The sequence below is a fragment of the Trachurus japonicus genome, chromosome 7, assembly GCF_045865225.1.
Source record: "Trachurus japonicus isolate A0001 chromosome 7, Traja_1.0".
Taxonomy (NCBI): domain Eukaryota; kingdom Metazoa; phylum Chordata; class Actinopteri; order Carangiformes; family Carangidae; genus Trachurus; species Trachurus japonicus.
Window position 1 is genome coordinate 287,648 of NC_140913.1, and position 24,091 is coordinate 311,738.

At 41.5% G+C, this 24,091-nt stretch overlaps 1 protein-coding gene across 3 annotated transcripts; it reads right to left on the reverse strand.

Moving 5' to 3' along the window:
* Positions 1-204: 204 nt before the first annotated feature.
* sgk2a (serum/glucocorticoid regulated kinase 2a) lies at positions 205-23,480 on the reverse strand. Of its 3 annotated transcripts, XM_085780682.1 has the most exons (13): positions 23,351-23,480; positions 21,378-21,415; positions 19,460-19,524; positions 19,277-19,334; positions 19,016-19,099; positions 14,561-14,692; positions 13,454-13,566; positions 13,298-13,334; positions 13,125-13,211; positions 11,142-11,237; positions 10,599-10,754; positions 1,955-2,044; positions 205-1,297 (listed from the first exon to the last, which is right to left on the reverse strand). In XM_085780682.1, the coding sequence occupies exons 2-13, from the start codon at positions 21,396-21,398 to the stop codon at positions 1,142-1,144; spliced, it is 1,095 nt and encodes a 364-aa protein (XP_085636808.1). In that variant the 5' UTR covers positions 21,399-21,415; positions 23,351-23,480; the 3' UTR covers positions 205-1,141. The 3 variants fall into 3 exon arrangements, with proteins under 3 accessions (XP_085636808.1, XP_085636810.1, XP_085636809.1); XM_085780684.1 differs by lacking the exon at positions 14,561-14,692; XM_085780683.1 differs by lacking the exon at positions 1,955-2,044.
* Positions 23,481-24,091: the final 611 nt, after the last annotated feature.

A 24,091-nucleotide genomic window follows, 5' to 3' on the forward strand; every position in this document is an offset into this window, starting at 1 on the left:
TATATATCGTGGTTTCTAGATATGTGATTAATACCAAAAAAAAACTAACATACCCTGGTCCATTACATCCATTTTTCATCTCCTAAGTATAAAACAGGACGGAATGGAAATGCAAGCACCTCATAATATGCAAAACGTACAAGATGAACATGGATTACTAACCAAAAACATTATGAATTACCCAAAGGAACACATAAATGTTGGACAGTGGTTTGATTTATTACCAAGTTTTCTATGTACACATGGATTTTTTCACCATTTTAATCAGTCCTCAATGGTGCTGCTGCTCGCAGTAAAACACCTCTCTGTTTACACAATCAGTCAGGGAATAACAGCCTGACATAGAAGGTTTTAGAAGATGGTGAACTGGGAAAATCTAAGCAGGATTTGTCCCTGAGTGTTTCCATTAATCATTTAAACCATTCAAAAGAATCAAGTAAAGCTGCTGTTAGCTGTAAGTAAATAGTATACATTGATGCTCCTTTTAATATGCATAAAGACTTGTTGTGACTATTTGACTATTAACAAAAATGAAATGCAGGGACAGCAGATGTAGCATATGTAGGCTACATCTGCTGTCCCTGCATTTCACTTTTGTGAAGACATTGACGCTGATGAGTAATATAGTTAAACATAACTATATTACTCATCAGCGTCAATGTCTAACTTTGTGACTACACTACAGTACATAATCCTATTGCAAAGCTACCAAGGTTTATTTACAAATGTTAGACAAAGTATTACTATTGCTTGGTGATTTCTACAAGCTAATGTAGTTACAACACAACAAACCACCTAATCCACATCACGGCTGACATTTTAAAGGTCTGCAACATGGAACATTTTTTTAATGGCCATGCATCATCAACAAATTAATTGAGATATTTGGTACATTAACTAACAGGACCACTGTTATGATGACTATTTGCCTCCATCTCCATTGTCAACATAACAGATACAGTATCTATTTATTTGCACTTTGTCTTCTGTTCAGCTTTTTTGTTTGTTTGTTTGTTCATTGTAAGGCAAATTAACTGCATGTTTAGTAAATATTATTGCAGTGAAAGAAATTCATAGAACATGGGCATCCTTTACTTTCATGATACCTCAACTCAAAAAGAGGCTTGTTCACTCTGGTGTCTCACAGAAAGCTGTCCTCACTGGCAACAAATGAGAACCCATTGAAGGCATTGTTGGAGCTGGTGCTGGCGTTGAGCTCCGGGGTGCGGCTCACAGAGTTGGGAACCAATTCTCTGGTGAACTCTGGATCAATATGCTGAGTGTCAGCTGGGCCTTTCTGAATGGGGAGATAACAAAGTAATGAAGTGAACTTTCTTTTAGCAGATGGCTTTCTCTACATGGAATGTGTAAAATCATTGTCATTGTTTGTACACATATTGCCCACACTAATTTAGGACAGTGGTTAACCTGCTAATCACTACTATGTTTCAGCTAAAACCTGACCTGTCACAGACTTAATCAGAACTGTGAAATTGCTACTATTGGGCCTTTAAGATAAACATGATAAGAGGTGAAAGTGAGTTGAGATTAAAATAATTATGATAAAACCTTTCCTTGGATTACATCTCATTAAAGTATGTGATGTGAGGAAAGTAGGGGGGAAAAAGGAGAAGAATACAGGAGTTAGTTGATCACAGAAAAAATGTGATGTGGGTGAGAAAACCTTGGATGCACCATAAATGAGTGTGGAGGAGGTATTTGAGAGGGCATCAGTATGCCAGACACACGGATGAAGACAAAAGGCAATATAATGCCCTCCTGTTGTCTCTTGTTGTCCTTGGGCATTTCAGCAGACAACTGGTTTGACATGGGAGGCTCATCAGCTGATGCAGCGTTACCTGAGCCTAGCAGACTATAAAAGCTGGTCCTGGTCCATGTGTTTACTTACCTGTCTTAATTACAATCAACTGAGAAGCAGCCAAACAAAACTCACCACATTAGGGTTGTAAGGAGGAGTGATTCTCTTGTGGTAAAGGTCATCCCAGTTAATTGGAGAAAAGAATGTGTGGTTCTTGATTTCTAACTGAAAATAAAAGAAGTAAAGAAAATAAAAGAAAGTTACATGTGTATTGCGTAAATATACTTGTGTTCTTCCTACTAGGAATTCAGGAAATAACCACACTTCCACAGAAGAGGCATGATAAATAAATTATGAAAAGGCCTACAAACCCAGCATGCTCAGGCTCTTATCCTGGGTGATCCCAGACAAACCTGCAAGATTTTTTATTTCACTTTGCAGAGCGTGATGATGACAGAGCTGTCTGTGAACATGCAACATGGTGGCCACCAAAGAGCAGCTACTGTAGCCTACTGTTGATTGAGTGGCTGTAGACAGCAGCAGCCACTTTCTATTTTTTGCAAAACCGGCAAAAGTCCCAAGATGTCATTACTGGATGGCCATCACTCCTGCAAAACTACAATAACCACATTTGTTGACACATTTTCCATCACTCTCACATGGCATACATTATCTGGATCATTGTCAGCATCTGGTTGTCGGGAATAGAATGGTGTCTGGTCAGGCATAGCCCAAAAAGGCTATGTGGTGACCTCCACATCCCACCATCCATAGGAAAAACCAGTGGGGTGGGTTGTACTGATGGGTGGCAGAGGTTGGCTCTGGGCATGTGGAATGTCCCTTCTCTGGTGCTGGAGGTGGAGCGCTACTGGTTAGATCTGGTGGCTGCTCGCCTCAACGCTCTGGATCTTATCTCCTGAATAGGGGCTGGAATTTATTGTTCTCCAGAGTTGCCAAGGGTGTGCTGTGCTTGTTATGATTAGTCCATAATAAACACAATGTGCAAACATAAGGATGGGAGGCAGGGGGCATTGAACCAGAATGGTTGGATGTTCAAAGCCTCTGTTGCCAAAGCTGTGGCTGTGAGCTGTAGTCTTATAGGGTCATAAGTAACTCAAGGGGCCTCGGACATTGTGACACCAATGGTCAGGGAAGCCGTCTCCGTCAGACGCTACCGTTTCATTGTTAGTGACTCAGTATGTGGGCCAAGAACTCGGTTGCACAATTATACGGACTTTTATGCGTGATAACGCTATCGCTGGCGTTCTTCTGGCAAGAGGTGGCTGGACAAAATGGAAGACCCAGCAGCAGCAGCAGCAGCAGCCCAGGCCCGTAGCCAGCCTTGTGGAGGGGGGGGGTTCTTTTTTCCCAAAAAGTGGACCCCCCCCCAAAAAAAAAAGTAAATAAATAATAATAATAATAATAATAATAATAATAATAATAATAATAATAAAGGCACACACTTCTTTTTTTCCCCATTATAACTTCACTTTGACATCACATGTTTCTCTTCCTCCACTATCCTTTACTGTTGCTCTCATTTACAACAAAATTTTCACCATGTAATTCATTTATTATAGCCTATATATATAAAAAAGGCTTAGCTTTTTCATAACAATAATCATAATAATGTTTAATGTAGTTAAATGTATCTCTCTCACACACATGCACACACACACACACACACACACACACACACACACACACACACACACACACACACACACACACACACACACACACACACACACACACACACACACAGAGGTACCTGCAAACTGGAAATGATGATAAAGTAAACCCCTGTAGGGGGGGTCTGGGGGGATCCTCCCCCCAGAAAGTTTTTATGATTTTAAGAGGTAAATGAAGCATTCTGGTGTACTCTGAGAAGAATATAATGGGAAGACAACATTCACTTCAGATAAAAAAACAAACAAAAAAAAAATACTACTGACTGAGGTTTCTATCTTTGTAATGGCAAGAATGGCTGGACTGTATGACACTGGTCTAGTGGGGAGCTGTGGCTGGTGAGAAAAAACAAAACTTTTTTTTCAATCTTTTGACCTGGACCAGCCTTTCAAGGCCAGTTTCCTCTGCTTCAGCCTCTTTAAAATCACACCACCACCACTTCTGCCCTGTTCTCATCTGTATGATGGCTGTAGCTACTGTCAGATATTAATACATGAAAGGAGGCTCCCATTCCCATTTGGAGGTTGCAGGTATAACACATGCACACGCACGCATGCACACACACACGCACACACCTGTTGCTGTCTCCCTCTCCTCTGCTCTCTGGACTGGGCTGCCTGGCTGTTCTTTTGGGCTACCAGGTGTGCATGGACCTTCTCATGGACCGGACGCGTCAGTTCAGTCCGAAAATATGTAGAAATGAATTCGGTCAGGTCGCGCTCCGACTCGGCTTCTCTCTCTCTCTCTCTTTTCTTTTGGCCGGGTTCGGACCCACTTAATTCAGGGTCCGGGTTTCGAACGAACCCTCCGATCCCCCTTGGCTACGGGCCAGCAGCCGCGTCACTTTCAGCCGAGAGCTCCTTCTCTCTATGCGGACCTCCACTAAGGGGGACATGCCGGTGGGACTCCCAGCTGAGCTGTGGACACCGCACGGCCCGGTCAGAACACTTTCAGACCGGACCCCCCGCCGGAAAAGAGGAAGGAGAGGTGGCGTGCGGCGGGGACTGAAAAGGCTGAACCTGGACAACCGTCGCCGGTTGGATGTTCAAAGCCTCTGTTGCCAAAGCTGTGGCTGTGAGCTGTAGTCTTATAGGGTCATAAGTAACTCAAGGGGCCTCGGACATTGTGACACCAATGGTCAGGGAAGCCGTCTCCGTCAGACTGAAAAAGGAGGACTTCTTCAGTCGGAATGGTATCCCGAGAGACTCTGGAGGTAGTTGCGGGGTAATGATGGGCCCATGGGGCGGCAGCCTCAGCCAGAGCATTGGGTGTGGTAGGAATTCTGAGAAGCCATAGAGAGGAATTTTCAGATGGCACCAACGTGCTTCCGGGAAACTGGAGGAAAAGGGGGAAGCTGTGTACAACAAAGATGGAACCCTGTTGAACACAACTGAGGAGGTCAGTGGGCAGTGGAAGGAGCACTTTGGGGACTTCCGGGGCGCTGCAAGCTGTGTGCGACCCGAGCAGGCTACCGTTTCATTGTTGTTTGTTTGTTTGTTTTTTAACTTTTACGTGCGTGTTTAACTCCTGCGGGAGGTTGTTTATCAGTGACTCAGTATGTAGGCCAAGAACTCGGTTGCACAATTATACGGACTTTTATGCATGATAACGCTATCGCTGGCGTTCTTCTGGCAAGAGGTGGCTGGACAAAATGGAAGACCCAGCAGCAGCAGCAGCAGCAGCCCAGGCCCGTAGCCAGCCTTGTGGAGGGGGGGGTTCTTTTTTCCCAAAAAGTGGACCCCCCCCCCCCCCCCCCAAAAAAAAAAGTAAATAAATAATAATAATAATAATAATAATAATAAAGGCACACACTTCTTTTTTTCCCCATTATAACTTCACTTTGACATCACATGTTTCTCTTCCTCCACTATCCTTTACTGTTGCTCTCATTTACAACAAAATTTTCACCATGTAATTCATTTATTATAGCCTATATATATAAAAAAGGCTTAGCTTTTTCATAACAATAATCATAATAATGTTTAATGTAGTTAAATGTATCTCTCTCACACACATGCACACACACACACACACACACACACACAGAGGTACCTGCAAACTGGAAATGATGATAAAGTAAACCCCTGTAGGGGGGGTCTGGGGGGATCCTCCCCCCAGAAAGTTTTTATGATTTTAAGAGGTAAATGAAGCATTCTGGTGTACTCTGAGAAGAATATAATGGGAAGACAACATTCACTTCAGATAAAAAAACAAAACAAAAAAAAATACTACTGACTGAGGTTTCTATCTTTGTAATGGCAAGAATGGCTGGACTGTATGACACTGGTCTAGTGGGGAGCTGTGGCTGGTGAGAAAAAACAAAACTTTTTTTTCAATCTTTTGACCTGGACCAGCCTTTCAAGGCCAGTTTCCTCTGCTTCAGCCTCTTTAAAACCACACCACCACCACTTCTGCCCTGTTCTCATCTGTATGATGGCTGTAGCTACTGTCAGATATTAATACATGAAAGGAGGCTCCCATTCCCATTTGGAGGTTGCAGGTATAACACATGCACACACACACGCACACACCTGTTGCTGTCTCCCTCTCCTCTGCTCTCTGGACTGGGCTGCCTGGCTGTTCTTTTGGGCTACCAGGTGTGCATGGACCTTCTCATGGACCGGACGCGTCAGTTCAGTCCGAAAATATGTAGAAATGAATTCGGTCAGGTCGCGCTCCGACTCGGCTTCTCTCTCTCTCTCTCTCTCTTTTCTTTTGGCCGGGTTCGGACCCACTTAATTCAGGGTCCGGGTTTCAACACCCGCGGGTCGGACCGGGTTCGGCTTTTAACTTTCAGGCCCGTTCAGCTTGATGCCAGGAGCAGGACTTTAGAGCAGCATGTCAGTGCTGCTGACGCACCGCACCGCACCGCAGGTTGCAGAGCGTCAACTCACGCGGCGTCCTACTGCGCTATGATTGGCTAGAACTCACAGCCTTTGGGCTGTTTGCTTCAGCAGCAGTCCAGTCAACACGGGGACACCATGGATGTATTATATTGGGGGACACGCATCCCACACCAATCAGAGAGTTATTAGAGAGCCTAATACAAGACAAGCACCGCATTTGCGGCAGCGGTGTGGTGGTGGTGGTGGTGGTGGGGGGGGGGGGGGACCCTCCGATCCCCCTTGGCTACGGGCCAGCAGCCGCGTCACTTTCAGCCGAGAGCTCCTTCTCTCTATGCGCCCCTCCACTAAGGGGGACATGCCGGTGGGACTCCCAGCTGAGCTGTGGACACCGCACGGCCCGTTCAGAACACTTTCAGACCGGACCCCCCGCCGGAAAAGAGGAAGGAGAGGTGGCGTGCGGCGGGGACTGAAAAGGCTGAACCTGGACAACCGTCGCCGGCTCCCTCCACTGCCTACGGTCCTACTCTCAAATGTTCAGTCAATCAGGAATAAGCTGGACGAGCTGGAGGTGTGGGCCAAATTCAAGAAGGAAATTAAAGAAACGTGTCTGTTGGCATTCACTGAAATGTGGCTTGATGACTCGGATAAAGACGAGGATCTCGTTATAAGCGGGTTTGGAAGCCCACTTCGGCTTGACAGGTCATCGGAGATTACCGGTAAAAGCAGAGGAGGAGGAGTGTGCCTCTATATCAATCAGAGGTACTGTAATACGGCCGTGGTTCGGGAAGAAATATGCACACCCGATATCGAACTACTGTCTGTCTCACTCCGACCCTACTATCTGCCCCGGGAGTTTCAACAACTTTTTTCACACTTGTTTACATTCATCCACGAGCAAACGCATCAGCGGCGGTACAGCTGATTGCTTATGTCACACACAGACTTGACTCAATTTGCTCCGATGCTCCCAAGTTCATCCTTGGAGATTTTAATCACTGCACTTTAAATAAAACTATGAGAACCTATGAACAATATGTAACCTGTTCGACAACTTTGAAAAACTCTAAAATAGACCTGTGTTATGGGTCTGTAAAGGGAGCTTATAAGTCCCTGCCCATGCCTTCCCTCGGAGCGTCATATCATAACAGTGTTTACCTAATGCCCCTGTACAAATCGCTCTTCAAACGGCCCCAGTGCACCGAGAAGGAAGTTAAAATCTGGTCTCAGGACAATATTTCGGCACTTCAAGCATGCTTTGAATGCACTGACTGGAATTGTTTTCTCAGTACTTGTGATGACATTGATGAACTTTGTGACACTGTTTCCTCTTATGTTTCTTTTTGCACAGACTCTGTTATTCCATCAAAAAAGGTTGTTATTCATTCAAATAATAAACCTTGGGTAACTAGAGATCTTAAACTTGTCATAAACAAAAAGAAAAGGATCTTCTATACAGGAGACTCTTCTGAGAAGAAGTCTGTCTCCAGAGAAGTGAAGAGGGAAATTGCCAAGGCTAAAATAAAATATAAGAACAAGATAGAAATGCAATTCAGCGGGGGTAATATTAGATCAGCCTGGCAGGGCTTGAAGTCAATGGTCTGCATAAATCAGAGTACAAAGGGGACCCAACAACAGGTCAGCATTGGGGGGATAAATGGTGCAGATTTGCCCTGTGCTTTTAATAGGTTCTTCTCTCGGTCTGAAAGGTCTGATTTTACTTCTGAAGTCCACAAGTGGAGAAATTCTCTTGTACCTCAAAGAGATCTTGAGATATCACAAGATAGGGTTACTGCCTTACTAAAGAAAATTAATATAAGGAAAGCAGCCGGCCCTGATACAATTTGTGGGTGCACATTAAAACACTGTGCCACTCAGCTCAGTGAAATTTTCACAAGTCTTTTCCAACTGTGCGCTGATCATTGTCAACTTCCCTCCAGTTGGAAAACATCAACTATAATCCCTATCCCAAAATTAACAAAACCCAGAGAGTTAAATGAATTCAGACCTGTTTCTTTAACATCTCTGGTAATGAAAATTTTTGAGAGAATCCTAAAAGATGAAGTTATCTCCTTAGTATCCGATAAGCTCGATCCCTTGCAGTTTGCTTATCAGGCTGGTAGGGGGGTAGAGGATGCAAAAGCCTTCATCCTTGATAAAATTTACAAACATTTGGAGAAGCCCCAATCTCATGCAAGGCTCTCATTTGCAGATTTCTCCTCTGCTTTTAATAAGATGCAGCCACATATTTTAATAGACCAGCTTTCATCATATTTTAAATTACCCGACCAGCTTTTATTATTGCTCTTAAATTTTTTAACGGACAGAAAACAGAGAGTCCTGGCACTATGTCCAATCCACTGGTCTCAAATACAGGCTCACCCCAGGGTTGTGTCCTGTCGCCTTTACTTTTTATCTTGTACACAGACAGCTGTAGGTCTCAAAATGGAAGCAGTCACTTGGTGAAATTCTCCGACGATACTGCACTTTTAACTCTCCTTGAGGGCTCAGAGTCTGACCATGGCAGCGCCCTACCTGACTTTGTAAAGTGGTGTGAGGAAAACTACCTTGATCTCAACGTGTCAAAAACAAAAGAACTTGTTGTTGATTTTAGAAAAAATCGTGAGGAACTAAAACCAAGTATCATTCAAGGCAACAATGTTGAGATTGTTGACACTTACAAGTATTTAGGAACAGTGTTTGACTCTAAACTGAAGTTTGATGTAAACACAGAGAATATTATGAAGAAGGGCCAACAGAGGATCCACTTGCTCAGAAGGCTAAACTCTTTTAATGTTTGTAAAGAGACCATGTGTGTGTTTTATCAGTCCTTTATTGAGAGCATTTTAACATTTTCCTTTATTTGTTGGTTTGGTGGCCTCTCTATCAAGGACAAGAACTGCCTGTACAATATTGTGAAGGTGTGCTCCAAGATTATTGGCATCCGCCAGAGAGACCTGAGTTCCCTGTGGGAGAGGCAGGTGATCAAAAGAGCGCGGGGAATAATTTCCCAGCCCGCCCATGTTTTGTCTTCTGACTTTGTTTTAATGCCATCTGGCCGTCGTTTTGTTGCACCTCTTGTCAAGACAAACCGTCGGGCAAAATCCTTTCTTCCCTCTGCCATCAGGTTGTTAAACCTGGAGGGCATGTGACAGCACTTTATATTGTTTGTATTTACTGTTGCTATGTATTTATGGTGCCATGTATGTATTATTTTTTATCTTTATTATTACCAACGTGCGGTGAGAGTCTGTGCCACATACTGTTTACCTGATATGAACTTGTTTTTGTCTCCCTTCTCTTTCTTTTATTTGTCTTTTAATGAAACTGAGTCTGCTAAACCGAATTGCCCCTTGGGGATAAATAAAGTTGTCTGAACTGAACTGAACTGAACTTTGAGGAACTCCTCAACCCAACTGCTCCACCCTCTGAAGAAGAGACAGAGTTGGAGGACTATGGGGGATCAATGTTAATTGAGCATCATAACAACATCCTCTGCCTTTAGACCCTCACATCCACTAAGGAAAAACTCCATTAAAAACCCTTTTAACAGGGAAAAATTGGAGAAACCTCAGGGTGAGCAACAGAGGAGAGAATAGATAAACATCTATTGGCCACAACTCTTGTAAGTCTGAGGTAAATACACCTTACCCAGACCCATACTCAAACTCAAACGAGATTGAGATGCATTAGCCAGGCTACTGGTCTGCTGCCCGGTCTACACGTTGTTATTGTTTCCACCATGGAAAGTTTGGACAGAGAGCTGGATGGCCTCAAATACAAAATTAAAATTTGATCTGATGTATTAATAGAAAGGGGCAAATATTGTTGAGCTGCAGCTACAGCTAGTTAGTTAATCAAAATTAACAGTTATTTATGGGTGATATCAGATTTGCACACATTTCTACACAAACCTGTGGTAAATCAGGCTCAATGGCTGTTGTGGGCTTGGAGAATGCCTTTGGAGAAGCCCAAAGAGAAGTATCTAGAACACTTTGCTTGAAATACTACCACCACAACTCAACCCCAGTTAAAGGGATAGTTCCATTTTTTTTGAAGTGGGGTTGTAATGAGGTACAAATGGCCACTAAGTATAATATCCGTTTGATATTACGTGAATCAATAGCTACTCAGTATTACTGTAGGAATTTGGTTGGTACCAATAAAAGTATTGAATTCCAGACTCATCCCTACTTGGGAAACCATTTGTTCCAATCAGTAACTACATTGAAAAATAACACACTCACAAAATCAGCAATGGCCCCCATGCGCCTGTGCTGGTCCTTCTGCAGTAGAGCCATTAACAGGGAGGAAACGGCCTCAGACTTCCCGGGAGGCAGCAGCAGGGGCCTGTGGAGGATCCCATCATACATTTCTCCAACATCACGACTATAGAAAGGAGGCTGAAAAGTAAAGTAATGAGTCTGTAAAATAATGTCATGTATGTAGATTAGCACACCTTAAGTTTCCAAAGGTATACACACTTGTAAAGACACAAACTATTCATGTTAACTAATGCCATGTCCTATATCTTGTTCTGGACGTTAGGCAGGCACAGAGGAAAGGATGGCTACAGGGTGATGCAATTATCTAGATTCTATGCCAACATTTCCTACCTTTGCAGCCCAGCTGTCTACTACTGCTGTAGTCTGTTACATGTTAAAGTATTCTCATAATCTTATTTTTTTGACATATTCTAAAATTAGGTAGCTCCTCATTGTAGCTAAATATTTAGCCAATAAGCACATTTCCCCAACCACACAAAAACACAGACACAAACACACACATACCAGGCTGTAGATCATCTCATAGAGCACTGCTCCCAGACACCACCAATCCACTGTCCTGTCGTATGGTTCTTTACGAAGAACCTCTGGAGCCAAGTACTGCAGACAGAGACACAGGCCGCAGAGAAAAAAAAAACTGAGATAACATGTCTGAGGAGGATATACATATGACTTGGTAATACTTAATATGGATGGCGGCACGTGAACAACGCGAGGCTCAACGTCTCTTACTGTCGGCTACATTCATATAGCACATCTGTATAGGAATTTATTTATTAGCATATATTTTTTTATAATCCCTATGCACTTCATATGTATGTTTTTGTTTTTATTATACTGGATATGCACTCTGGTCGGATGCAAATTGCATTTCGTTGCCTTGTTTTTTAACATGTCTAATGACAATAAATTGAATCATTGAATCAATCAATCAATCAATCAATCAATCAATCAATCAATCAATCAATAATAGACCTGACCTTTATAATCTGTCAGTCAGTACATTTGAGTTGGCTTGTAACAGTTTGATGAAAACGCTGGACCTAATACCACTCCTGACTTGTTCTTGTCATGGTTTGCGTTTCCCCATTTATAGATAGAAAGACTCATATTAATGCGTTCTTAGCTGCCTCTGTCAAGTTCATCAATTTCAGTCTTAGTGTCTATCAGGGACTTTACTTTGTGTTCCTGGCCTGTCTGATGTCAGTCAAAGTCAATATGGATGATGTAGGTTATATGACTTGACTTCTGATGTTTGTTTATATGCAGGGGTGGACAGTAACAAAGTAGGCCACATTTCCTTCAGTACAGTAGTTTACCTGGGTATTATTTTTCTTCTTAGAACTTGAAGACAAATATTGTATCTTTGATCCCACTACATAATACATCCTTCATTCCAATATTACATAAATCACTGTATTGATGATAGGTAAAACCCTCATGGTTGAACCTGCCAGTCCCCTAACGATTCTATGTTTGAAAAAGATGAGGCAGAAGATCTGATCTAAGCTTAAGTCTGTATTTGAAGTTTTAGAAATAGAGATAACAGAGAAAGATAAGATTCCTATAGCTGTAAGATGTGTTGATCAGACATTACTGACTAAAACATAAAAAGTACAAAAACTTTAATGGTGGTCTGTTTATTGATTGAGTTGTGTTTTCTAATAAGGAATATAAAATAAAAAAGCTTGTAGAATATGACACAATCCTATTCTACAAGCTTTTTTTATTGTACACATTCTACAGTTATTCAGTCAGGTTGCTTCAGTTTACCTTTTGGGTTCTGTAAATATGAAACAATACAACATCTATTGATGTGGAAATCTTTTTTGAATACTTGTTAAAGTGTAAAATGAGACAGAACAAGTTATGTCTGTCAACTTAAAGGAGCATTAGCCTATTACAAATCCAAATTCTTAATTCGGCCACTAGATGGAGCCAGGCGGAGCATATCAGATATAAACAAGTGGGCAGCTGTCAGAGAGAGAAAGCAGCCTCGTTTTGTCTCCCGCGGTTAATGTGCTGTTAAAATCATTTTGCATTAAGGTGTTAATAACGCTGAGAGGACAGCTGAAGAAAGACACACGGACGTGGAGACAAAGTGTTCTACCAAGCGATTCAGTGACTGTAAGCAGCCTAACACTGCTACATTACAATTTACTGTTGCATTTTTCCGGTTCGGAGGTCGGATTTGCGAGTTCCGAGTGCAATCGAACGCAGCAAGCGCCGGGCCGGCTTGGATCATAACAAAGACAAATTCTGCATTTGCCCCACGGACACCATACTGTCGGCGATTTTTTTTGTAAATTTAGTTATGGCTCCCCCCGACCTATCTTTTGCATATTTCAGCTTATTTTATGCTATTACTGCTGTATTTGCGATAATGCTCCTTTAAGTGACAGTCATAAAGTTTGTGACCAGAGGGATAGCCTATAGTACATATGCTGACTCTTCTCGAGTTGTGGACTTGTGACTGTATTTACTCACTTCTGGAGTCCCACAGAAGGTTGAAGTGGTTCCCTCTGGCTCTACACCCTCTTTGCACAGCCCAAAATCTGTTAGCACCACATGGCCCTGCAAGCAGAGAACACAAGAAAAATTCTTCTCACAATAGTGACAAAGATAGAGGGGTTTAGAGTTCACAACTACAAAACACTTACCTGAGAGTCTAAAAGAATGTTCTCTGGTTTCAGATCTCTACAGTGAAAATTAATAAGCAGACTATCAGTGTTGAAAGCACAATGAATCCTGTGATTTTTTTCTCAGATTTTAAGGAATGACAAGTGTATATGTATGAGTGAGTCCATTGGCCTGACCTGTATACAATGTTGAGAGAGTGAAGGTAACCAATAGCACTGGCTACCTCAGCAGCATAGAACCTCGCTCTGGGCTCAGAGAAACATCTCTCTCTTTGCAGGTGGAAAAATAACTGTCGAGACAGAGAGAGCAAGATAGATGGAGTGGCAGGAGGGAGGGAGGAATAACAATGATGATACATGATAAACAGACAAGGAAATATTTTAGTGGTAATTACACACATCTTGGGTTAAGCACCTGACCATTTGCAGAGCAACACAAAAGCAAGAAAACGTCTGAATGTTTAAGTGTCTGAATGTTGGTATATGGTTTTCTTTGTTTTCAAAACAAGATAAGACAAGATAAGAATTACTTCATTTATCCCTAAGGGGAAATTCATTAAATAAATAAAAAAATTAAACATCAAATATTCTATGACTAAAGGATTACTCTTAGGTATTGACTGTGCATCCTGCTGTGCCGCAGCTTTACAAAATGTGAGTCAGATGCACAATATGAAGTTAAACAAGTTAACAATTTCAGTTAATTAATTAATCAATTGCTTAATTTATCAATATTGGGGATGGCAGTGGCTCAGGTGGTAGAGCAGGTCATCCAATAATCAGAGGGTTGGCGGTTCAAATCCCACTCTGTCGTAGCGTCCTTGGACAAGACACCTTATCCACCTTCCCTCGAGTGAATGCGTATGAATAATCATGGTGGTGGGAGGGGCCGTTTGGCGCACATTAGCAGCCACGCTTCGGTCAGTCTGCCTCAGGGCAGCTCTGGCTACAGACGTAGCTTAACACTACCGGTGTGAATGTGGTATGAATGAATAATGGTTTCTGTAAAGCGCTTTGGGTGTTGGGAAAAGCACTATATAAATGTAAACTATTATTATTAATATATTCAAAGCTTAATTGAGGATTATTCAAGGTAATAGCATCGCTCATTTGTTCCTCTTTTGTTGATTAAATCCAATATATTCTGTAAATATAAATAAATGTGATGTTAAAACTTTCTGTATGTCTGGATAATCACATCCTCAAGCTGTAAATAATTGAATCATTTCATCTTTGTTGTTTTATTGCAACCAGTGTAATCTATACAACAGCAGTTTCTTTTACCTCTCCTCCATTAACATAGTCAAGGACAAAGTAGAGTTTCTCTGGGGTTTGGAAGGAATAGTGGAGCCGAACCAGAAATGGATGCTTCAAACTCTTCAGCAACACATTTCGCTCAGCCATTATGTTCTTTTGCTAAAGACAGACAAGGAGAAAAAGGAGTAAAATACACATTTTTTCTATCTTTTCTGCCCATCAGGCACCACTAAAAGAGCATCTTTCAGTTACTGATTGGAGACTGAAAAATTTAAAAGGAAATGGACTCTGGACAATGGACAATGGTATCACATCTAGGCATTGTTTTTTTCCACATTGGATACATGGATGTATTATATTATTGGATAATGCAGGCACATGAATTATGCGTCACGTTGCTCATGATTCATCAGCCACTGATATTGGATCCGTCATCCGTCAATCAAATGTCTGAGACACACATACACACACCGAGCTCGGTCTCGCCCACTCGATAACGACCAATCAAATTTGTTTTCCTTACTCGGGTAAACTCGTGCGACAACTCGTGGAAACTCGTAGAAGGAGGCGCGACAAACAGACAAATCTTGTCCAGATGGTCATTTTGTTCTGACAAGTCGGAAACACGCAGAAACAAACCGTAGCATTAGCCGTAGCAACAAGCCGCGCCGCTTGGCGTTCAGAGATGACATCATCCAGGTCAGAGGTCAGTAGGTCAACCTACAGACCCTGGATGTTGATAACAGCTAACCCCGGACTCAGAGGGGAATAGCACTAACCTATCATAAAAATATTGGTGAAATGAAGGAGTTTCTCTGCAGATAATGTATTATTTAGAGGCTGCATTCTGCTGCCCTGTAGACTCCATTATACAGATATACACGGCTCTCGGCTGGAGCTCATTTCGTCGGAACAACTTGTAATGACACCAAAGTTATCTGGGTGAGTAAATGATCGTATTTTATGCTAGAAATAAGGTCCAGATTGTAAAAAACGGCAATTACCCATTAACTCAGAGATGACAAAATAAAATTTGACGGTCTAATTCCACAATTCAGTAGATCTGAAACTATCTGAAAGGGCTAATTTTTCCCAACCACAAACAAAATTAGCTAGCTTTAACAGGATGAGTGGAGGAACCAAATGGAGGAGTCACAAGTGTGGTGTATGAAAATAGAATATTATTATTAACTAACTGAATTACATAAATGTTGTGGTTCACATGAAGTTTCAAATTGTATGGAGTTGCTAAGGTGATATTAGAGTCCTGAGTTTTTCATGTTGTAATGTGTAGGCCTACTTAAGTTATGTGTGCCTTTGTTGCTGAGGTGTTTTTTTCTGTTCCCACACTGTATTCCCCATTGGAGCATAGTCTGGGGTTTGCTTTTTCTCCTCCCCTCTCCTCATGTTATTCTGAATTTCTTACAAATTGAATTTCCCAGCAATGGGATCAAGAAAGTATCAATCAATCAATCAATCAATCAATCAATCAATCAATCAATCAATCAATCAATCAATCAATCAATCAATCAATCAATCAATCAAACAATCAATTAGAGTCATGTTTGGTGATTGGTCAATATGGAAAAGGGGGTGACAGTTTGTGTGTCACCATGGTTACGATTCAGTTGACGGTCGGGCTGTCAAATAAGTCACCGGTGTTAATCGAGATGTTCTGTGCGATATAAATAAATAAGTTAGAAACTAAAGATCAACTATGGCTCGGAGTCATCATCAGGAACCCACACCCCCGGTACACGACAACACAAGCAATGTGAGTGGAGAGGCAGGGTCACAAGTGAACTAAGCATAAGGGAACAGGAGCAAACAAAGCAGCATTTAACCAAAAGAACTAAAAGGACACTGTTCAATGTTTCTTCACCTCTGGGCTGCATAGGAGGACCTACAAACTGTGGCCAGGGAGATGCAAATAACCATAAAGAAATAACCCCACATACACTCAAGAAAAAAAGTCTAAAAAGGGTAGATATTTCAAAATTAACATAATACTGTGTATTTAAGTGTATTTGCTTTCTCTGCCACTGAATGTGCTTTTTTTTTTTATTATTGTTGTCCGGACCAGGTGATTGTCACTGGTCTTTTTTTAAACACGCAGCTATAATGGGCAGATTGTTGGCAGTGAGTCGTATTGGAAAATGCAGTGACAGATTGGAAAAGGTTGAGGCTCAGAAATTAAATTGGTTTATAGAACACAAGAAGAGTTAACATTGGTGTTGATTTCCACCTCTCTAGAAAACTAGGGAGAAGGAATGAAGTTCGATGCTGAAAGCAGGATGTCTAGGCTGGTACGCAGAACACTAGCTAGCAAAAAATAACTATAGCATTTTAGCATTAAAAATGCAGCAGACTGCCCCACAAATTAAATAGATGCATTCTCCATTGTAGTTTCAGCAGTTTGGATTTCTTTGTTTTTTTCTACATAGCTTTAAATTGCCTAACTAGTCCAAATGATCTATGAGCTCCATTTAAACAGTGCCTTGTCATTCCTGATGTCAAAATGTCTGGGTTTAACATGAGTCTTAAAGTCAAAGTAAATGCTGTCTCAGACAGATACTGAATCTTTGTAATTAATCTAATTAAAATTAAGAATTGAAGTGAAAATCAGGCCGTGAGCAACAAATAAATATGCCATGCAACTCGGTCAGGAATCAGGCAGTGGCGTCCCTAGGCTAAAACATTCGGGGCTAAAGCCCCGGATGTTTTTTAATTAGCCCCGAATATTAATTTAAAAAAAAAAAAAAAAAAAATTTTTTTTTTAAAGATCACATCCTCAAACTACGGTTATCTTATGTTGATGCTTCGATAAAACAGTGTTTTTGGACAGGTTTGAGTAACAATTAATTATATTTTTAAAAAGCCACTACTTTGGCTTTGGCACACAAGTGGTTAACACCTCCAGGTCGCACTTGACGTCATTCACCCAAAACAGCGGCGCATTTAACTTGACAACAAATACCTGACAGCAGGCAGGTTTGACAACAGCAAGCTGCAGCTGTCTTTTGGTAGCTAGTAGCAGCTAAAGTGTATCAAGATGCCACAAAAAAGATTTCCATGTTTTCCCCCAAAGGTGGTCAGCAATCAAAAAGGTAATGGGAATAGAAATTATGTAAAAATGTATAATTTCGAAAAGAGTGTTGCAGCTGGAACTACAAGAGGGTAGCTAACGTTAGCTAGCTAGCAGCTAGTTGATATTGCTCTGGTTGATATTACATGAGAAAAAAAGCAATCTGTAATTATTGGCATCTGTAAATGCAATTGTAGGGTGTGAGAATTGTGTACCTAGAAATAACTAAGTTTGGGCTTCTTCTAGAGGGGAAAGTTGCTGAAGTTAATGTGCTATAACATCGAACCATCTTGTTTATTTTCTTTTTCATGCATGATAGCAGCTAGTTAGCAGACAGGGATCCCGCACAGCCTGCCTCTTTTACTGTAGCTGCTAATGTGTTAAATGGAAACACAATGTGTTGTTACGTAGCTAGCTAATGTCAGTACATAGAACTAAATTCAAAATGGGTCATTCATTTGATGATCTGTGGATTGCATCGTTTTCACCTTTTTCACCAATGATGGAGAATGTCTCTATGCCTAAAAATTTCGGCGCGCGCTCTGCGCGCGCATATATTGCATGTGTCACTCTTCCGGGCTAAGCCCCGGATGCGTCAAAATCCTAGAGACGCCCCTGGAATCAGGGCAAATAAGTGTGGGGGACGTCTGGTGTTTTAATTTATGGTTGAGAAAATGATAAACAGAGGAATGGAATGGAATGGAATGGAATGGACAGACCATTTCTATTCTTAACACTCAACAAGTGCTTGAACAGATAAAGTCATTATGTATTGGACAACACAACAGTGGCCCAATTTAATTTCTAAGAGTCATAAAATATGTCCTTTGTACAGAACAAGCTGTAGATAAGATAAGGTTTGATTATGTTGCTGGGTCAATACTGTTCATTAATAACACTAAAAGATACCTGCACTATTTATGCACTTTATTTGTCTGGGCTGAAGATGGGATATGTTCCACCTCCATCTGCATAATCTGTGCGCATCAGAGCATTGCGTAGTTTAAAATGAGTGTAGTGGACGGTGTTTAGCTCAGCTGGTAGAGCAGCCGGCCCATGTGTTGAGGCTATAGTCCGCACTGCTGCTCGGTTCGAATCCCGCAAGTGGCTTTACTGCACGTCATTCCCCCTCTCTGCCTCCCCTGTCCATTGCTGTCCATGAAAAAGCCTAACTTTTGCTACATCACAGACAGTATTCAAATGAAAAGTAAAAATGTCAAGCCTGATCACAAAGTATATGGAAACAGAGTTATTTATCTTTTCTTTGTGAGAGTTGACCTCAGCTTTACAACTATCACAAGTAAGAAAATAAATACTGTCCTGGTTTGTGTTCATGTGGGGGCTGCCATTACTAAAACTTATAGAATTAGAGAGGAACAACAAACAGCAGAGCCAACCTCCTTCTTCTTCAAGATGACTTTTTTCTGCAGCACTTTGACGGCGTAGAATTTGTTGTCAGCTTTAAGCTTGGCGAGCAGGACCTGCATGAAGGTTTGTTTGTTAGTGGTTTGTTTGGTAAACAGTCAGTGCCACCATCTCCATACACGCATCCAATCTTTCTGAGAACAGCACACACAACACAGATACGTGATATGATGAGATACATGATATGATAAACAGGCGATGAAGAAAAATCTTATAAGTGATTGTTTCAATACCTTTCCAAATGTACCTTTGCCAATGACAGCCAAGAAGTCAAAGTCAGTGGGCCTGGCACTGAATACAAGACAAGAGTAGCATTAAATATATATATATATATATACTGTATATATATTATACGTATTATAAGTGTATATCTTCTGAGAATATTAGAGTCATGTGGTGGTGCCCAAGTTACTGACTGTGGGTTTGCTGAAGGTCCCAGGTTGACATCACCATGAGGACAGGAGGAGGATGGTGAGCGCAACTGGAAAAAATGGAATAAAACAAGATGAACGGATTTAAAGCCCCTGTACAGACTTTTCATTTAGTGTTGATTTTGGCGGCTCCTGTGGACGAAAGCGGTGGTGTTTTGCCGGAATGAAGACTGCATTTCCCACCGTCGTGAAGACGTTTGTCTGGCCAGCGCATGTAGATTTGTTTTGGAAACGTCGGAAAGAAGACAGGACTTGCTTTGTTTTTTTGCAGCGTAATGTATCTATTCGTATCGTTTCGTCAGTGGTCCTACCCGACCATGCCTTCCACAGGTATAGAATTAGACTACTTAGAATTAGCGTATCTTCACACATGGGCTCATGGCTCATTTTCTGTTGTAGGTAACAGAGATACATGCGTATCCGGTTAAAAGCTCTGTACAGGGGCTTTAAGTGTGAATGGACAGTGCCTCTGATGAAAACCTCATGTTTTTGTTTAGTGCGAGTTGCCACTCAATTCAATTTGGAAAGGTTATGGGCTCTAATTTCGTACTTGTTTTCCGGCGCAAGGTGGCACAGCGTGGCACAGCGTGGTGCAGCCCACGCAGTGCAAATTTCATCCGGCACAACACGTGCAGCCAATCTGGCAATTTGGTAGACCGAGGTGCACTGAGATGGGTGTGGCAGCACCAAGATGAATTTGTCGACACCTCCCCCTACTGTGTCACCACACCCATCTCAGCACACCTCGGTCTGCCAAACTGACCGTGTGTCAATGCCCAGGGTTCGCCACCCTGCACTCTGCCAGGAAACTAGAGCCTATTGTACTACCAACTGGCAAGGACACTCTGACATGTTGACTGGAGGAGCCTGGAATTAAACTTCCAACCTTCTAGGGAATGACCTGCTCTACCTCCCTAGCCAAAGCCACAACTGTGCCTCTGTACTGACTGCGGTCAAGTCCCTTTACAGCAGAGGAGATGAGGACAGAGGTCAGATGCCTCGCATCCTGGATTGTAGATTTCAAAATGACCATAGTATGCTACAGGACATGGATTGGCTGGGTAACTGTGTCTTATTGATAGTGATGAGCAGCACTGGGGATGGTTATGGCTCTGTCTGGTGGACTTTAAATAAAACACTGAGTCTTTCCACATCCAGGAATATTTGGATGATACAGCTATCAGGAATGGGCAGGAAGTGGAACAGGGATCTGATAAAGGTCTTCAGTGTATGGAACAGGACTGTCTCCTTCTGAACACCCCCAAAGCCAAGGAGATGGTCAGTGATTTTCTGTGGTCCAGTTGACATACACTATAAGGGGGTGCCGGGTCTCCCATGTTGCCTGTAGTTCTATATCATGGTCTTGGTTTGTGTGTGCACACTGCATTGGTACTCGGGTGGAGGGTGTGTGCTCCATGGTTACTTGTACTTGCACTGACTTGTGCTTGTCAAGATACTGCCTCAAGATACAGGATGGCATTGTGTTTTCTGTGTGCTCTGTTTTTATTATATTTGCATGGACGCTTGTGGCAGTTGGGGCTTCTACATCGCTGTGATAAGTAAGGGACAATGCCCGATGAGGTGTGTTATCAGGAGTTAATGGAGGACATGGAGGTGTGAACCGGTTGCTTCCGCAAAGTTGGACACCTCGAAGGGCATTATCCTGCTTATACCTTGGTCACTTACCAGATAAATAATTTAAATATTCAATAAAATTTGGAATGGACAGATGCTGCTTTTCCTCGGGAGGCTCAGATCCTTTAATTTCTGCATTGAAATGCTGAACAAGTTTCATCAGTCAGTAGAACACAAGGAGATTGCATAAACTAGAAAACTAAAATAATGTAAAATAAAAGCAACTAGCAAACATAAAATAAAACAAAATCTCAAAACATATACTTACATTACAGTGTGCCATGGCCATGACCCATTCCACTGCCACTAAAGTGTCAACAAGAGAAGAGAGGAGAGAAGCATTGGTTGTCTGAAGTCTGTGATTCTTAACTTAAAGTGTGAATGCTGAGTCCTTCACACTATTGTTATCTCATTTTTTGTATGAAATGTAAATTTTTTTGGCACCTATCTCAACCATTCAACTACAAAAATGTTCAGGTTGCCCAGGACATTCTAATTACATTTCTTATTTATGCTATAATAATCAAATCAATTTAAGCTCAAAGTTTGAATAACTATTTCACTATGCTTTCTAGTACGAAAATAGAACCTAGAGACAAACAACACACACACACACACACACACACACACAAAGTATTAAAAGTCATTCAGTGTGTCCAACAAAACACTCACAGAATTGCATGTGGCAGGATTGGCAACTGCTTCATTATCTCATATTGTTGTGCTCATATATATTGTTCAGCACAATTCAGCAACAATATCTTACTGGAAAACTTGAATTTAACATTATTTGAGTTTCTAGTTTCTAGTGTGTGTGTGTGTGTGTGTGTGTGTGTGTGTGTGTGTGTGTGTGTATTTGTAGGACACAAGATGCTGAGCTCAGTATGACAACCTGAGAATCTGGAGGAGCTGGTAGTTCAGGTTTGTAAAGATAACGGTGCTGGTAAAAGAAACATAAAGAAGGACCATGCTAATATATTTTGTGTGTGTCTGAGGACTGTATCAGTATACACGTTTACAGAGTAAATATTCCAGTGACACTCTAATCTCTGCAAAAGAAAAGACCTTCCTCTCTCTCTCTCTCTCTCTCTCTCTCTCACACACACACACACACACACACACACACACACACACACACCACACACACACACACACACACACACACACACACACACACACACACACACACACACACAAAATAAGAAAGAAATAAAGGTCCAAATTATTTGAGTATATTCTTTCTTGTGAAGTTCCATTCCTCCTCTTCTTTGAATAGCCAATGAAGACAATGGAGGTGAAAACTGAACTTTTATTTTGCACAGTCCCTGTAATTTTATGTACTTCATTCAGATCTACAGTATATTAAATAAATCCAGGTACACCCACAAAACATGCTGCCGCAATTCAAGATTTTTTTATCCTGAGTATTCAACAATCTTGACACTCAATGCAAGAAAAATGTGAGGCATGGAGATCACTCATTTTTACATAATTAATAACCAATCCACCAGTGATAGACAATGCATTTTTGCATTGAGGCTAAAATGCATATTGTCCAAATAGTTATCTCCTCAGAATGTGCATCATTGTATGCTAAAATGTCTTGAAAAGAAAACCAAGGCTTATCCCACACACTGTCCATCAGCTGAAATATTGTAATAAAGTGATATTGTCCGAGTGTAAGATTATTTTATTTTTTGATCACAAGTCTCTGTCAGAAATACCTCTGTTTTGATTATCTGAAAGTGTTCCATCAAAAATGTAAATTTTACAGAATCAGGGGCGACCCCATCCCATCCACAGCAATAAATCATGATAACCATCTTTTCGATTACAATGATCTTCCACACATGTACAAAAGTCTATTTTTGCCAGATACATTCCGGGAAGAGCTCCTAAAGCAAACAGCTGCTCTCTGACCAAACAGTTATTCCTCAGAGCTAACACGAGACTCTGAAACTCTGACTCAACAAAAGCTTGCTTTCAGAGCCTTAAAAACCCTGACAGAAAAGACTGTACATTTCTCTCAAGAACAGTTGGAATCAAAACACTGTCCTGTCTTTGAAGCCAGAGCCAGAGCAGATATATATATATATATATATGTGTGTGTGTGTGTGTGTGTGTGTGTAACAATGTTATAACATTTAATTTAAATAAATAAGTTGTTTCATTTCTCTGTACATTAACCCAACTACACTAAAAGAGTCCAGGTAATCAGTTTGAAGTCAGAAGTTTACTCACCTCCCAGAGAATGCAGAGGTCAGAGTGCAGGCAGACCAACTTGGTTCAGGAAACTGAAATGATTTAAAACAGAGCCGTCAAAACTGCAGCTGATCTAAGGTCATTTCAGGAAGGTCGACTTCAGGAGAGTGAATCATTTATAAAGAGTTTCAGGGTTTCAAAGCGAGGTGGAGCAAGTGAGGTGACTGTTATGTGGGTGTGTACGTGTGTGTGTCACAGGACACAGGTCTTTCAAAATAAGACAAGTAGCAAATAATCTTTTTTCATTTACAATACATTACATTTTTTTATAGACCCTTGTATAAAACACACACACGCACATTATCAGATCCTTAGGACATCTGGGACCACCTACTATGACTATAAATGTTTTGCACTTTTACTTTTTTATGAAAATACATCTTTCATGCTGTTCTGCCCTTTTGTTGCTTTATGTTGCAGTCTTCTTAGCCTGTTCTTTCTAATGATAAGAAACCCGACCATCTGCTATGGTACATTTACCAGCTGAAAGTGAAGTGGGTAGACTTTGCTGTGTCAGCCTGCAGCAGCAGGTTATCAGTGACACTTGTTTTTCTGGCCTCTGTAGTGGAACATGAAGATAAGCAGTGAGAGGAAGAAGGGCGTGAAGGAGTTGACACCACCACAACCAACTGTTGACGACAATATGGTCAATAGGGGGACGTGATATATGCAAAGTAAGTTTATAGTCAACAGAAGACACCGGCAAGAACAGGAAATGTA

What these genes read in the sequence shown, in the direction of transcription:
- sgk2a (XM_085780682.1), bottom strand. Translation starts at nt 21,398, where the DNA reads ATGGCCATGGCACACTGTAAT. An exon ending in TCATCTTGAAGAAGAAGGAG is followed by an intron (nt 14,693 to 19,015) that starts GTTGGCTCTGCT and finishes GTCTGTCTTTAG; the next exon opens with CAAAAGAACATAATGGCTGA. An exon ending in ACTATGTTAATGGAGGAGAG is followed by an intron (nt 13,567 to 14,560) that starts GTAAAAGAAACT and finishes CTGTCTCGACAG; the next exon opens with TTATTTTTCCACCTGCAAAG.